We start from the raw sequence: 15,056 nt of genomic DNA on the forward strand, positions 1-15,056 counted from the left end.
CGCTGTATCCTGTGTCACCTGGGGCAGCAGGACCCTCGTCCCTGACGAGGCTGTGTGAAGCCTGGGGCCTCCACAGACTGGGGTGGGAGCAGGGAGACCCCCAAGGGCCTGGGCTGCCCTGTTTGGGGGTGGTTATGGAGATTTAAGGCAGAAGCTGAAGCCTGGCACAGTGGGACAGCTTGGGGCTGGCCCAGGGCTCCTTGGTGCTTGGGGACACAGATCCCTGTGCAACAAGTGCCAGCCAGAGGCGAGAGGGGGAAGGAGATGGTGCGTCCCTGTGGTGCTCTGCCAGGATCCCTTGGGAAGCAGGAGGCTCAGCTGCCCTGGCAGCGGTGGCTCTCTGTGCTCAACCCCATGTGGGCTTCAGGGCCTCCCCCTTCCCTGCAGCTCCTGGGGCCATGCTGTCTCCCCTCCCTGCTCCTGTTTTCCCGTGGCAGCTTTTCCCTTGGCTGTTTCTGTCTCTGCAGGCTCAGCCATGGGTGCTGGGCACAGGGAATGTGGGCACAGCCTGGGAAAAGGCTTTTTCCAGGGCCTCTGCCCTGAGGCTGGATGGGACCAGGCTGCTCCCACACTTGTAGGGGAGTCCCTCTAGGCTGTGGGGTGGGAGAGAAAGCCCTTCCCACATGGCAAACCAGGGGACAGGGGTGCTGGGGAACACAACCGATGCCGTGCAGGGCAGAGGAGGTGATGCCAAGGCGGGCGAGACACGCGGTGCTCCCTGGTGACTCCAAACCAGGCTGGATCCCATGGGAGCCACGGGCCCACGTGCAGTGGTGTGTATTAATAGCACTGGTGTGCCAGAGCCATGGATGCTGTGCCAGGCCAGGCGCGGGTGTAGGACAGGGTACACGTGTGGCAGGGCCGTGGGCCACCCGTGGCCACACCCAGTCCCCAAGGAAGGTGCCTGGCAGGGCTGAGGGGCCCAGAGCTCCCCAGGCACCCACAGTGGGGCCGAGCCGTGGCCCAGGAGAGTGGGGAGGCTCCAGCACACTCTGGGGGCCCAGGGGAGCCTGGCCTGGGTGACACCGTGCACATCACGTAAAGGGGCCAGTTCAAGGGACCCAGTGCCAGGCTGCCCCATGAGTGCTATGCTGGGGCAGGGGACAGCCCCGTGTCCCCCGTACCAGTGGGAGCACCCACCAGCCTGTGGGTCCAGGGTCAGAATGGAGAGAACATTTGTAGTCACCTGTGCCAGATTCAGCAGGTACCTGGAATGCTGGTACCCATATTAGGATGCAGGTGCCCATGCTGGATGCAGGTACTGCACCAGGATATGGATTCCTGTACCAGGATGCAGGTGCTGTACCGTGATGCAGAAACATGTACTGGGACACAGGTACCTTACTGGAATACCTGAACCTGTACTGGGATACAGGTACTGGAAGTGGAATGTGAATTCCAGCATGCAGACAGTGCACTGGGATGCAAGTATCACACCAGGATGCAGGTACTGGTCCAGGATGGAGGTACCACATTGGAAGCCGGTACCCATGCCATGATGCAGGTATTCATACTGAGATGCAGGCACTGTATGAAGATGTGTGTACCAGTACAGGGATGCAGGTACCATAGCAGAATATGACTCCCAGTACTGAGATTTAGGTACCCACTCCGGGATGCAGGTACCTGTACCAGAATGTGGGTGCCAGTACCAGGATGTGGGTGGCATACTGGGATGTAGATACCATACTGGGATGCAGGTATCATACCGGGATGTTGTAACTGTGTTCGGATGTGGGTACCAGTACCGGGATGCACACAGCCATGTGAGGATACGCGTTCCAGTACCGGGATGCCCGCAGCTGTACCGGGATGCCGGTTCCCGGCACCATCCCATGCTGGGAGCGCCCGGTGCCGGCTCCCTCCCGGTGCCGTGTCCCGGTGCCGCCGGCGGGGCGGGGCGGGGCGGGACGGGTCCCGGTTCCCCTCGCGGCGGTGGCGGGGGGTGCGGGAAGGGGGGGGCGCTGCGCCGCGCGCTGCGGCGGGGGCGGCTCCGCTCGGCTCCGCGCCCGCCCCCGCCGCCGCCGTCTCCCCGCTGCCATCGGCGGCTCCCGGCGCCGCCGCTCGCCGCTCGCTCCCGGGCCCGCCGCAACGCGGGGCTGGCGGGGAGAGCCGCCCCCGCCGCCGCCCCCGCCGCCCGCGCCGCTCCCCTGCCCGGCTCGCCGGCCCCGGGCGCGGGGGAGCGGCGGAGCCCTCCGCCCGCCGGGTGCATGGACAGGAGCTCCCTGCTGCAGCTCATCCAGGAGCAGGTGAGTCCGCCCGGGGGGCACCGGGCTGCGCTCGGGGGGGGGGTGCGCCGGGCATCGCTCCCGGGGGGAGATGCTCGCACGCACCGGGCTCGGCTGGCGCGCAGCGGGCAACGCTGCCCATCCAGGGCGGCGACCGCGGCCGTGCCACCCCCCGCCAGCGTCCCCCGCTGCCCCCCGTCACCGCCCCGGGGGACCCGCCCCCCCCGTGCCGCCGAGAACGCGTAACTCGGATCACTTGTGGCCTCTTCCTCCGCCAGCCCCGGGCCGGATCCTGCCCGCTGCACCCTCAAGGACGGGGGGTGCTGGGCACCGAGCCCCGGCGCCGCCCGTGGGCTCTGGGTGCAGGATGGGGCCCTGGGCGTGCCGTGGATCGGGCATCCCGGCGAGGCGGGGGACTGCACCCACCCCCGTGACCTGATTGCGGGATCGGGCCGTGGAGCATCAGCGCTGCCTGGCGTGGGGCATCCTGGCGCTCGCGGCAGGATGGGGGCTCGAGGCAATACCTCCCGCTGACCGCCAGCCCCCAGGAGCCCCTCTTGAGCTCCGCCGGCTCGTCCCTGCATCCCCACCCACCCCGGACCCAGCTGGCTGCTCTCCCCTGGGCATGGGGACAGAATTTACTGGGGATCAGGGAAATGAACTGTTTCCCCCTCACCCCTGGCTGGCTCCATGACCTTGGCTGAGTCCCCCAGCCCGGGAGTTGCGGTGCTGTCCCCCGTGTCACCCCACCCTCGGGCTCTGGGGCTCCATGTGTCCCCGAGCAGCTCGGGGATAAGCAGCAGCTTTCCTGGGAGACAGCAGGACTTGGGGGAGCCCAGCAGGATCAGGGGGCTGGGGGACTGGGGATCAAGCCCTCTCAGGGAGGGGCATAGGGGGCCAGTGGGGTTGGGGTGTGGGGAGTTGCACCCTAAAAGCAGAGAGGGGCGTCCTGGCTGCTGCCGGGGCTCCTGAGGCCAGTGAGCTCGGCGTGTGCCAGCATGGGGACAGCGTGTGCCAGGTCCCAGCAGGACACACACACGTGGCACCTGTGGGGGACGTGTGTGGGGCAGAGGGGACAGGACGCTCCCAAATCCTAACGGCTGGGGCTGCTCTCATGGGCTGGTGGCTTCTCTGAGGATGCAAGTACTGCCGGCACCTGTATCCTACACCCTGCACCTCACACATCCCACCCTGCATCCCACTCCATGTGTCCCACCCCTGCCCCCTGCTCTGGGGCAGCCAAACCCTTCTCGGGAAAGAGGCTCTGGCTGTTCCCTGATGGTGCTGGAGGGGCGGGGTGTCCACCTTGGTGTGGATGTGACCCCATTCCCCCAGCATTCCCCTTCCTGCCCATCCCATGAGGACGGGGTTCCTCTCCTCTGTTTCATTCCCCGCAGAAGCAAGGAGCAAACCTAACACAATTTCAGGGTCATTGTGGGGTTCAGGGTCCCAGCCACCCTGTGCTCCAACCATGGGTACCCCCTCCCAATCTCCATCCTCCTTGTGCCACCCTGGGCTCCTTGTCTCCATGAACAGGACCACATCGGGTCCCCCGTGGTGCTGGGTACCCTGTGGTGCGCTGTGCCTGGAGGGCTCAGGATGCCCAATTCACTCCGGGAGCCCCGAGGATGGCAGAGGGTGCCCCGGCACAGGGTGTGGTGAATCCCAGCGGCAAGGGCGACGGGAGGAGCAGGGGAGGAGGAGGAGAAGGAGGAGGTGGAGGAGGAGGAGGTGGAGGAGGAGGAGGCTGGTGCCAGGGCTGCGCGTGTGTTTAGCTTGGTGGCTTCCTGGCTGGCAGGCTGCTGGCGGCAAGAAATAACTGAGTAGGAGAGTGTTGGCTGCTCCGCGGGGAGATGGGGACACCGGCACGGCACGGGGCACCCGCGTGACACGGGGCACCCACATGGCGCGGGGTCTGGAGGGGGGGCAGGTTGTAGTGTCCCTGACAGAGGCAGAGACTGGTGTTATGGAACAGCACAAGGCCACGGTGAGGGGCACCGGGTGGTCTCCCCAGCCAACCACAGAGTCGCAGCCCCGGCATCCCAGTAACGCCCCTGACGTGCCCCACAGCTCGACCCCGAAAACACCGGCTTCATCGGGGTGGAGACGTTTGCCAGCCTGGTGCACAGCCATGAGCTGCCCCTGGACCCCGCCAAGCTCGACATGCTGGTGGCCCTGGCACAGGGCAACGACGAGGGGCAGGTCTGCTATCAGGAGCTGGTAGACCTGGTCAGTGCCGAGGGGCCGCGGGGACGGGGGCGAGCGGCCGGGTGCCAGCCCGGGGTGGGCACTGGGCACCTCCTCGTGCCCCTGGGGAGGGGGGCAGACATCGGTGGTCCCTCAGGGGCATGGGATGGTGGCACGGCCTTGAGGTGGCTCGTCCGGGCTGTGGCGTGAGGGGGTGGCTGGGCAGGGGGTGGCCACAAGCCCCGCGGCCCCCGCGGCCCCCCGGGCTCTCCCCGCAGATCAGCAGCAAGCGCTCGAGCAGCTTCAAACGCGCCATCGCCAACGGGCAGCGGGCACTGCCCCGCGACGTCCTCCTGGACGAGACCGGCCTCGGCTTCTACAAGCGCTTCGTCCGCTACGTGGCCTACGAGATCCTGCCCTGCGAGATGGACCGGCGCTGGTACTTCTACCAGCACCGCACCTGCCCGCCCCCCGTGTTCATGGCAGCCGTCACCCTCACCCAGGTGCGGGGCAGGGCCGAGCCCCGCCCAAGTGTCCCGGTGACCTCGGCGAGGCTCAGACTCGGGGTGGACGGGGTGGGTGGCTCTGGTTCTGAGATTCGGAGCTCAGATCTGCAGTGAAGGAGGGATGGATGACCCTGGCTGTGATGTCCTGATGCCCACTAGGGGGCTCAGGTCTGACTTGAAGGGACGCGTGACGCTGGGTGTGACATCTCTGTGCCCATATGGGGGACTCAGACCCAGGGCAGTGGGGCTGGGTGACCCCATTCTGATGTCCTGGTGACCATGGAGAGGTTTAGATATGGGGTAAAGGGATGGGTGGCCCGGGTTGTAATGTGCCAGTGCCCATACAGAGGCTCAGACCCAGGGCAGAAGGGATGGGTGACCCCGGTTGTGATGGCCTGGTGCCCTTGGGGGGCTCAGATCTGAGGTGAAGGAATGAGGGACCCTGTTTGTTATGTCCTCATGCCCCTATGTGGAACCCAGATCAAGGGAAGAGGGGATGGGTGACCCCAGTTCTACTGCCAGTGCCCATGGGAGGCTCAGACTCAGAGCAGAGGGGACAGGTGACAACTGTGATGTCCTGGCATCCTCTGGGGTCTCAGACCTGGGGTGAAGGGGCCAGGTGCCTCCAGCCCAGGACAGAAGGATGGGGGAGTGTTTTGGCAGTGCTGGGGGGTGACAGCCGTGGGCTTTGTCACAGATCATCGTGTTCCTCTGCTACGGGGCCCGGCTGAACAAGTGGGTGCTGCAGACCTACCACCCCGAGTACATGAAGAGCCCCCTGGTTTATCACCCCGGGCACCGGGCGAGGGCCTGGCGCTTCCTCACCTACATGTTCATGCACGTGGGGTAGGTCCTGCGGGGGGGCCACCGGGGACACCCCGGGGGCTGCACGGGCTGCACGGGCTGAGCCCCCCTCCTGTGCCCGGGCAGGCTGGAGCAGCTGGGGTTCAACGCCCTCCTGCAGCTGATGATCGGGGTGCCCCTGGAGATGGTGCACGGCATCCTGCGCATCAGCTTCCTCTACCTGGCCGGGGTCCTGGCAGGTGGGTCCTGGGGGGCCGTCCCCATCTGTCCCCATCTGTCCCCATCTGTCTCCAGCCCCAGGGAGGGCACGGGGAGGTGCACCCCCAGTATGATGAGGGTGAAGGGCTTTGCTGGGTACTACCCTGCAGTGCCAGAGTCACTTGGCAGGGGGCTGGGGGGCAATGCAGCCTCTAATTAATTAATGTGGACAGTAATTAATTAATGCTGTGGGGGTGAGGCTCCGTGCTGAGCCCTGTCTGTGCCCCCAGGCTCCCTGACTGTCTCCATCACTGATATGAGGGCCCCCCTGGTCGGGGGCTCAGGGGGGGTCTACGCCCTCTGCTCAGCCCACCTCGCCAACGTCGTCATGGTCAGTGGGGAGGGGGCACAGGGGGCACGAGGGGGGTAGCATGGGGGGTGTGTGCCATGGAGTGGATGGCACTGGAGGGTGGGTGTCATGGTGTGACATTGGAGGGAGAGGGGCATTAGGGGTATCAAGGGGGATGCCATGGGGTGGTATTGGGGCTGGGTGGCACTGTAGGGTGAGCAGCACGCTGTAGTATTGGGTGGGGGATACCACTGGGCGACAGCATGGGTGGGAGCTGTTTGTGGGGTGGGAAGGCTGGTGGGACATTAGGGAGGGATGCCATGGTGTGGGTGGCACTGTGGGATGGGCAGCCTTGTGTCACACTGGGGGGAAGTGCTGTGGGGTGGCATCGGGGGTGGGTGTCAGTGTCCTTGTGTGACACTGATGGGGGTTGTGCCATGGGGTGGGTGGCACCGTAGGATGGGCAGCATGGTGTGACACTGAGGATGCTGAGGGGGGATGCTGTGGGGTGGCATCGGGGGGGGGGACACTGTTACAGGGGAGAGCACCTTGGGTGGCATCATGGGGTGGGTGTGGGTGGGAGGAGCAGGGACGTGGAGGAACTCCACGGGGAGCACTGGGGGTATGGCACCAGCCTACGCCCTGGTGCTGGGTCATCGCTGGTGCCAGCCCCTTGTCCGTCCAGTCATCCATCCATCCATCCATCCATCCATCCGTCCCTCTCCCGCAGAACTGGGCCGGGATGCGCTGCCCCTACAAGCTGCTGCGGATGGTGCTGGCGCTGGTGTGCAGTGAGTACCCACCCCCGATCCCCCGCGGGCAGGAGGGGCGGGCGGGGTGGGCTCAGCCCTGCCGTGTCCCGCAGTGAGCTCCGAGGTGGGTCGCGCCGTGTGGCTCCGGTTCTCGCCGCCGCTGCCGGCCTCGGGCCCGCAGCCGTCCTTCATGGCTCACCTGGCGGGGGCCATCGTGGGCATCAGCATGGGGCTGACCATCCTGCGCAGCTACGAGGAGAGCCTGCAGGACCAGTGCGGCTGGTGGGTGCTGCTGCTCTCCTACGGCACCTTCCTGCTCTTCGCCGTCTTCTGGAACATCTTCGCCTACGACCTGCTGGGAGCACAGATCCCCCCCCCGCCATAGCCCACGCCCCCCGCCCCGGCCCTTCGGTTGGTTTGTTTTCCAGGCCCGGTGGAGGGGTCGGGGGGTCCCCGCGCGTGACATGGGGACAGGCCACCCCCCGCCCGCCTGCCCCCTCGGTGCTACAGAACGCGTCGCCCCCCACCCCGGGCTGCGCCCCCCGAATGTACCTGCCGACCCCCTGCGCTGTACCCCCACCCCAAATGATGCTTCAGCCCTGCCCTGGCATCGCAAACCCCCCCGGGGTGCCCGCAGGGCTCGGGATGTGCCCCCCGGAAGGAGCCGAGTGTGGGGACCCCTTCGCTGGCTCCTGTACCCCCTTCCCAGGGTGGGGGCCAACACTCGTTGCCCCCCAGGACCTGCACTTTCACACGAAGGACTGGTGCCAAAATAGGAGCGATTTATTTTTCTACGCCAAAATAAATATAAATAAAAGAAAGAGAGGAATTAAAAAAAAAAAAGGATATGGGGAGAGCCCGGCAGGAACCAGCTGAGACCGGCACAACTCGTTTCGGCAGTGCCCTTGGGGCGCAGCCCCCCCTTCCCCGCGCCCCGGCCCCCCGCTTTGCTGCCAGCGCCCTCCCCGGGGCGGGGGGCTCGCCACGGGATGGGGGCGCAGGGGGGGTCCCCGCTCTGACCCCCCCCCGATCTTTTTGGAGTATAAATAAATATTTTGCACACTGCTGGGGCGTGTGTCTCTGTTGGGGGGGATTTTGGGCGTGCCCCCCATCCCTGTGGGAGGCGGGGAGGGCGCCGGGGCTGGCTGGCCCCGGGGTGGGCGGTGGCGGGGGGGTCACAGCCGGGCACGGGACTTACTGGAGCAGAAAACTCTGGGATAAGTGGAGCGGCACCCGGCCGAGCCCCGCGGGGCTGGCAGCGCGGGGGGGCGCGGGTGTGTGTGGGGGTGTGGGGCTGGGGGGCTGTCTGCAGCACCGAGACCACCCCCCACCGCATCCAGCCCCGCCTGCTCCACGCACCCAAACTTCAGCCTTGCACACACCCCCATCCAGCCCCCAAGCCCTCACCTCATCCAACCCCACACCCTTCCGTGCCCCCACATCCCCGCTGAACCCCTGGCACCCAACAGCCCCTGTGCACCCCACGACCCTCTGTTCACTCCCACCCCTCCGCCGATCCCCCGACCTTCCTCCGCACCCCCTCCCCAAGCCCCCAGTCAGCCCACATCCCCCTGAAATCCCATCCTCAACCCCTCCCCCGCCCCCTCGCACTCCCACAGCCCCCAAGCCCCCTCGCGCCCCCCAATCCGCTCCATCCAGCCCCCCTTCAGCCCCATAAACCTCAACCGTGCCCCGCCCACCTCATTCTGACCACGCCCACCTCCATATGACCACGCCCACAAACACTGGTCGCGCCCCTCCGCTCGTAGGCCCCGCCTCTCCCCGTCAGACCCCGCCCCCCACATTAGCCCCGCCCACATTCCAACTCCCGCCCTCTCGCTGTCTGTCCCTCCCCTGCCGAACCGGCCCCGCCCCTTCCCCGCCGGCTCCGCCCTTCCCCGCTGGCCTCTCCCACGGCCCCGCCCCGGCGGTGGCGCATGCGCAGTGCGCGGGCGCAGCGCAGCGGGGCCGCCCATCGCGGAGCCGCGGCCGCCGGGCCGGGCCGGGCCGCGCCGGCCATGAAGGGCAAGGAGGAGCGCGAGGGCGCGGCGGGGCCCGGCGCGGCGGGGCCGGGCGCGGGGGGCGCGGGGGGCGCCAGCCCCGAGAAGAGCCACAGCGCGCAGGAGCACAAGGAGCAGGGAAACCGGCTCTTCGGCGGCCGCAAGTACCCCGAAGCCGCCGCCTGCTACGGCCGCGCCATCGTGAGTCCTACCGGGACGGGATCGGCGGGGAGGGGACACACCGCCCCCCTCCCCACGGGCCTGGCCCGGGTACCCCCGGGATGGGCCCTCAGGGGTGGGTCACCCCGGCCTGGATGGTCCCAGGATGGGATCCCTTGGGGACAGGACACACCAACCTCCCCCCCGGCCCGGTCCTGGCCTGGACACCCCCGGAACGGGCCCTGCACTGGCCTCCATAACCCCAGGATGAGATGTCCCTTGGCCTGGGCACCCTCTCGGTCCTGGCCTGGCTGAGCCCGGGACGGGACCCTCGGGGATGGGACACCCCCGAAATGGGACCCCGCTTCCCCCAGCCTGGACACCTCCCCAGCCCTGCCCTCGATAACCCCGGGATGGAATCTCCTTAGTCTGGACAATGTTTTTCTCCCGGGCCTGGTCTGGATACCTTTAGGATGGGACCCCCTTAGTCTGGACACTGTCCCCTCCTGACCTAGACCACTTTCCTGGGCCTGGATCCTCCCTCTTGGGCCTGGACTATGCCCCCCAGGCCTGGCCTAGCCCCCCCCCCCGGGCATGGACACCTCCCAGCCCAGCCTGTCCCCCCACTCTCTCTGAGCTGGACTCTCCACTCACCCCCAGGGTGCCCCCACCCTGCTCCATCCCCAGGCTGTGCTGGGTAGGGCCCCCCCCCGGGGTGCTCCAGCCCCCCCAGCTGGTGGGGACTGTCCCCTCTGGAGGCAGGGACACAGGTTGCCCTATGGGGACCGGCCCAGCCTGTCCCCAATCCATCCAGGCACCTCCCCATGGGTTGCACGCCCGCACTGGCACTGCCGGCTGTCCCTGCCCGGGTGACAGTGTCACCGAGTGCCCCGGCTGTCCCTGCCATCCCCGGTGACATGGGGCTGTCCCCACAGAACCGGAACCCCCTGGTGGCCGTGTACTACACCAACCGGGCCCTGTGCTACCTGAAGATGCAGCAGCACGACAAGGCCCTGGCAGATTGCAAGCGGGCGCTGGAGCTGGACGGGCAGTCGGTGAAGGCCCATTTCTTCCTGGGCCAGTGCCAGCTGGAGATGGAGAACTATGACGAGGCCATTGCCAACCTGCAGAGAGGTGAGCGGGCACGGCGGCCCCTCCGCCTGTGGGAAAGGGCCGAGGGTGGTGCCAGGGACCCGGTGCTGGCTCTGACATGGCCCTGCTCTCCCCAGCCTACAACCTGGCCAAGGAGCAGCGGCTGAACTTCGGGGACGACATCCCCAGCGCCCTGCGCATCGCCAAGAAGAAACGCTGGAACAGCATCGAGGAGAAGCGGATCAACCAGGAGAACGAGCTGCACTCCCACCTGACCAAGCTGATCATGGCGGAGAAGGAGAGGTAACAGGGCACAGGGCACCAGTAAAGGCTTTTTGAGTATCACCACGCTGTCACAGGTCTCTGTGAGGCGCCTCTGCCCTCCAGGACAGCAGGGAAGGGAGCGGCAGTGTCCCTCCATCCTCCTGCTCTGCTCTGTCCCAGGGAGCTGGCCGAGTGCCGGAAGACCCAGCAAGAAGAAAACACGGACGAGAGCCGGAGCCGAGTTCAGCTGGCCACCATCGAGGCCAAGCACGTGAGTGGGGGCTTCCTCATCCCATCCTCATGCTCATCCCCAGGCTCTTCTGTAGCCAGGGAAGCCAGGGCTGCGGCTGTGCAGATGAAAGCCAAGAGACCCCAGGACAGAGCACAGCTCCTCAGCCTTCATTCTGTGGCTGGTGCTTTTGTGTCCCCCTGTGACAGCTGCCCCTGCTCTCTCACCTCTTGTCCCAGCCCAGCAGTAGTGATGCCTCTGGGCCTGTTGTTCCCTGAGGGAACACCAGTGGCTCTTGGCCACATGTGGGTCTGGGTGCTGGGGACTAATCCCTGATAAAAATAGCCCCACGAAGGAAGGTTAGTTTTAAGCTGGATCACTCCTGCCAGGTTCAGCTGGGAGCTGCACGGGCAGAGGGGCCGAGGAGCTGCTCCCATGGGTGGGAGGCTTGGGGGCTCTCCCTGGGGTAGCCCATTTGTGCTGGGGTGTCCTTGTCCTGAAGGGCTTTTCTTTCAGGACAAATACCTGGCAGACATGGACGAGCTCTTCTCCCAGGTGGATGAGAAGAGGAAGGTGAGTGTGCCCTGACCTGCGCTCCCATCTCTCCCCTGCCGTGTTCCCTGCTTCCCCCTCTGAGCCAGCACCACCTCCCAGTCCATCTTCCTGACCCAGCTGTGCCTCTCTCGAGCCAGAAGCGGGACATCCCTGACTACCTGTGCGGGAAGATCAGCTTTGAGCTGATGAGAGAGCCCTGCATCACGCCCAGTGGGATCACCTACGACAGGAAGGACATCGAGGAGCATCTCCAGGTACCACCGGGCCAGGGGCAGGGGGGTTTCCCAGCACCTTTCCTGCCTTCCTCTCCTGCCTGGGCAGGAAGGCAGCTCCCAGCTCAGGGTTCTGCAGGCTCCTTGGGTTTGTTCCCAGTTACGTGCCAGGGCAGCTCCCTGTGGAGCAGGTGCTGCCAGGCCCTGCCCAAAGCAGAGGCGGCTCTTGGCCGGGGTCTTGTGCCCTGACCTGCCCTCATCCTGCTGAGAGGCACCTTCAGAGGGGGCTGTCCCTCCTTCCCCCCGGAGGCCTGGCTGCCGTGCCGGATGCCAGGGCAGATGCCAATGGTCCCTGTGGCCCAGGGCTGAGCCCGGGCACGTGGAGTAACCGGTTCCCACCCGCTCCTCCCTGCAGCGCGTGGGTCATTTCGACCCGGTGACGCGGAGTCCCCTGACCCAGGACCAGCTGATCCCCAACCTCGCCATGAAGGAGGTGATCGACGCCTTCATCTCGGAGAACGGCTGGGTGGAGGATTACTGAGGGGCTGGGGGAATTACTGAGGGGCCTGGGGGGGCATAACTGAGGGGTTGGGGTAGTGTTGGAGTGCCCCAGCACAGCTCCCCAGGCTGGCACCATGCCTTACTTGTTCCCTGGCTGCTCCCCCTCCGTTCCGGCTGCCCCAGACCCAGCGTGAGGCGAGGGCACGTCACCATCTCCCCTTCCCGTAGTGGCTGGGTGGGCACCACGGCTCCCTGGGCTCCCCTCTCCAGCTCCAAGACCTGCCTGGGGGTCGGGAGAAGGCTGCCTTAGCAGCAGTGGCCTCACTATCATCTCCATGGCTCACAGAGCAGGGTCCCCCTCGGCCACGGCCGCTGGCAGTCCCCAAAGAGTGTCCTGCTCCAGGGAGTGCCACAGGGAGCTCGCTGGGATGAGCACCTGGAGCCCAGTCCCTCCCTGTGTATATAGTTGTTTCCTCCTCCTTCCACCTTCTGCCTGGCCAGGGCTGGGTCCTCTTCCCTGTAAATAGCCACTTGCCAGGGTGAGACCAACTCACCCTCTGGCTTTTCCCAGGAAACAACAGCCCTAGGGCTGGAAGGGGCTGGTTCCCACCTCCCCTCGCCTGTGGTTCCCTGCAAACAACCACCTGGGTTAAGGTTCTTACTCCTTTAATTAAATCCCTTAAAAAACACCACAAAAAATAACCAACAAATCTGTATCCAACTGAGGTTCCAGCATTTTGGTCGGCCCACAGCCTGCCTGGCTTTTTGAGCACCCCCTGGAAGTTTGCCAATGTCCATTAAAAAATATATATATATAAAAATAATTAAAAAAAAATCAGCAATAAATGTGGAAAAGGAGCTGAAGTGGTTCACAGCAGTGATTTCTGGGGATATCCTGGCTCGGGAGCCAGTGGGAGGGGGGATGTAGCAACACACAATGGCTACAGTAGAACAACTTTAATCCAAGGGGGAGGAAAAAGACCAGTAAAAACCAGAACTTTCTCAGGCAGTTGGTCCCCAAACCAGTTGCCTTTCCCTGAGGGTGGCAGGAATTCCTGCCGTGTCCAGGATGATGGTGACACATCCTTGTCCTTCCTGGCCCTACCCAAGGAAGGTGGAGATGAAGACACTGGTGTCCAGGTTGAGTGTCGCGTGCCACCAGCGGTCAGGGAAGTACAGGACCTGCGGGAGGGAGCACGGGGGGTCCCGTGGCTCTAGTTGGGCTGTGTGGGGTCCCCTCCACCCTCCCGGGGGTCCTGGGTGCTGACTCACCTCCCCGGGGCGCAGGGTGCACTCGAGCGGGCGCTGGGCAGGGGGCAGCGTGGGGTACGTGTGCTGGAGCCAGGCCAGCGTCGTCTCGTTGGGGTGGAAGTGGGGGGTTTTATCCGGGGGGTACAGGAACCAGCGCTGGAAAACACCGAGGAAACACCCCGCCCCCCCAATTTCCCCTCCAGCCCCTCAGGCTCAGCACCATCAGGGCTTCCCCGTGTTCAGGGACACCCCTTAGGGGGCTTGTTGCTCTCCCTCGCCCCTCCAAATCCTTCTCTCAGGGCTCAGTTCTCACCTTCCTGCCAAAAATCACCTCGGAGAAACCGGGGCCGTGCCAGTGAAAGGGAACACCGGAGCCTGAGCCTGCGGTAGAACGGGGGGTTGGTGCTGGGGAGACCCCCCGATTTCCCCCCCCCCCGATCCGCCCCGTGCCCACCTGCGATCCCGAAGCTGTAGGCAGGGCTGGTGCCCGGGATGCGGAACGGAGGGGGCACGTAGTGTTGGAACAGGGGGCCCCACTCGGTGAAGTTGTTGTCGCCGAAGAAGTACAGGGTGTCTGGGGGAACACGGGAGGCTGAGCCCGGTGAAGACCGGGGGGTTCCGGGGGGGCCGGGACGGTGCTGCACCCACCACTGCCCAGCCGGGCCGGGTCCTGCGGCTGCAGCAGCCGCTCCACGTACTCCTGGAACGGCACATCCACTGCGGGAACGGGAACGGGAGCGGTGAGCGGGGGCAGCGGCCCCGCCGGGCCGGGCGCGGCCCCCCCTCACCTTTGCGGTACGAGTAGGTGTTGGCCGTGCTGAGCCGCACCGGGAGCGGCCCGAACGCCGCCAGCAGCTTCTCCCGGGTGCACAGGGCTCGGAACGCCTGGGGATGGACCACAGGGACGGAATGGCACGGGGGGTATGTGACCTCCCCGGAGTCCCCCCGGACCCTCCCGGCACTCACCGAGTTGTCCGTGACCCCGCCGAGGATCACCGGCCGGGAGAAGGCGAACCTGGGGGAGCATCCAGCGGGGTCCCGCCCGGGCGACGCACCGGGACCGGCCCTGACACATCCCCGGGACACCGGGACCGGCCCCGACCCACCCCCGGAGGTACCAGGACCGGTCCTAACACATCCCCGGGACACCGGACCGGCTTCAATCCGGCTCTAGGGGTACCGGGACCAACCCCGACACATCCCTGGGGCACTGGGACTGGCCCTAAACCGGCACCAGGACAGGCTCTAAACCACTCCCGGGGCACTGGGACCGGCTCCAACCACCTTCCCCGGGTCCTCGCCCCTCCGACCCTCCCGATCCCTCCCCGTTATCCCGCCCGGTGCACCGGGCACTGTTCCCGCCCCGGGACCCATGTCTCGGTCTAGCGGGGCCGCGCCGGGTCCCCCGTTACCGCTGCAGGAAGAGGGAGTATGTGAGGGAGGCATCGACCCGCTCCACGGTGCAGCGCTCCTCCTCCGGCACCGAGCCCGCCAGCCTGCAGCGGGAGGCTGCGCTCGGCACCGGCACCGGGACCGGCCCGGGGCAGCCCCCCCGCGCTCCCCATGCTCCGGCCTGGCCCGGGGAAGCCCCCCCGCGCTCACCATCCGCCGCCCGGCGGGGCGGTGCCCTGGACGGGCCGGGCCCAGCGCAGCAGCAGCGGGAGCAGCGGGAGCAGCCGCGCCGCCATCGCCACCGGAACTACGACCCCCGGCATGCACCGCGCGCACATCCGCCTGGTGAGGGCCACGGCTTAAAGGGGCAACATGAA

General features: G+C 66.3%; 3 protein-coding genes across 3 annotated transcripts; 2 read left to right on the forward strand and 1 right to left on the reverse strand.

Moving 5' to 3' along the window:
• Positions 1-2,117: 2,117 nt before the first annotated feature.
• On the forward strand, positions 2,118-8,090 carry RHBDL1 (rhomboid like 1). Its single transcript, XM_027737962.2, has 8 exons — positions 2,118-2,249; positions 4,299-4,457; positions 4,694-4,918; positions 5,619-5,767; positions 5,852-5,964; positions 6,214-6,314; positions 7,003-7,063; positions 7,138-8,090. The coding sequence occupies exons 1-8, from the start codon at positions 2,211-2,213 to the stop codon at positions 7,407-7,409; spliced, it is 1,119 nt and encodes a 372-aa protein (XP_027593763.1). The 5' UTR covers positions 2,118-2,210; the 3' UTR covers positions 7,410-8,090.
• An 866-nt stretch (positions 8,091-8,956) lies between these two features.
• On the forward strand, positions 8,957-12,900 carry STUB1 (STIP1 homology and U-box containing protein 1). The gene is made up of 7 exons (XM_027737991.2): positions 8,957-9,225; positions 10,119-10,317; positions 10,413-10,578; positions 10,720-10,810; positions 11,285-11,341; positions 11,461-11,577; positions 11,951-12,900. The coding sequence occupies exons 1-7, from the start codon at positions 8,962-8,964 to the stop codon at positions 12,074-12,076; spliced, it is 1,020 nt and encodes a 339-aa protein (XP_027593792.1). The 5' UTR covers positions 8,957-8,961; the 3' UTR covers positions 12,077-12,900.
• On the reverse strand, positions 12,686-14,975 carry JMJD8 (jumonji domain containing 8). Its single transcript, XM_027737992.2, has 9 exons — positions 14,890-14,975; positions 14,700-14,783; positions 14,254-14,302; positions 14,076-14,172; positions 13,936-14,004; positions 13,742-13,861; positions 13,601-13,668; positions 13,309-13,443; positions 12,686-13,218 (listed from the first exon to the last, which is right to left on the reverse strand). The coding sequence occupies exons 1-9, from the start codon at positions 14,973-14,975 to the stop codon at positions 13,138-13,140; spliced, it is 789 nt and encodes a 262-aa protein (XP_027593793.1). The 3' UTR covers positions 12,686-13,137.
• Positions 14,976-15,056: the final 81 nt, after the last annotated feature.

This window comes from Pipra filicauda, unplaced genomic scaffold (genome assembly GCF_003945595.2).
Source record: "Pipra filicauda isolate LSUMZ 115617 unplaced genomic scaffold, ASM394559v2 scaffold319_size1146426_pilon, whole genome shotgun sequence".
NCBI classification, from domain to species: domain Eukaryota; kingdom Metazoa; phylum Chordata; class Aves; order Passeriformes; family Pipridae; genus Pipra; species Pipra filicauda.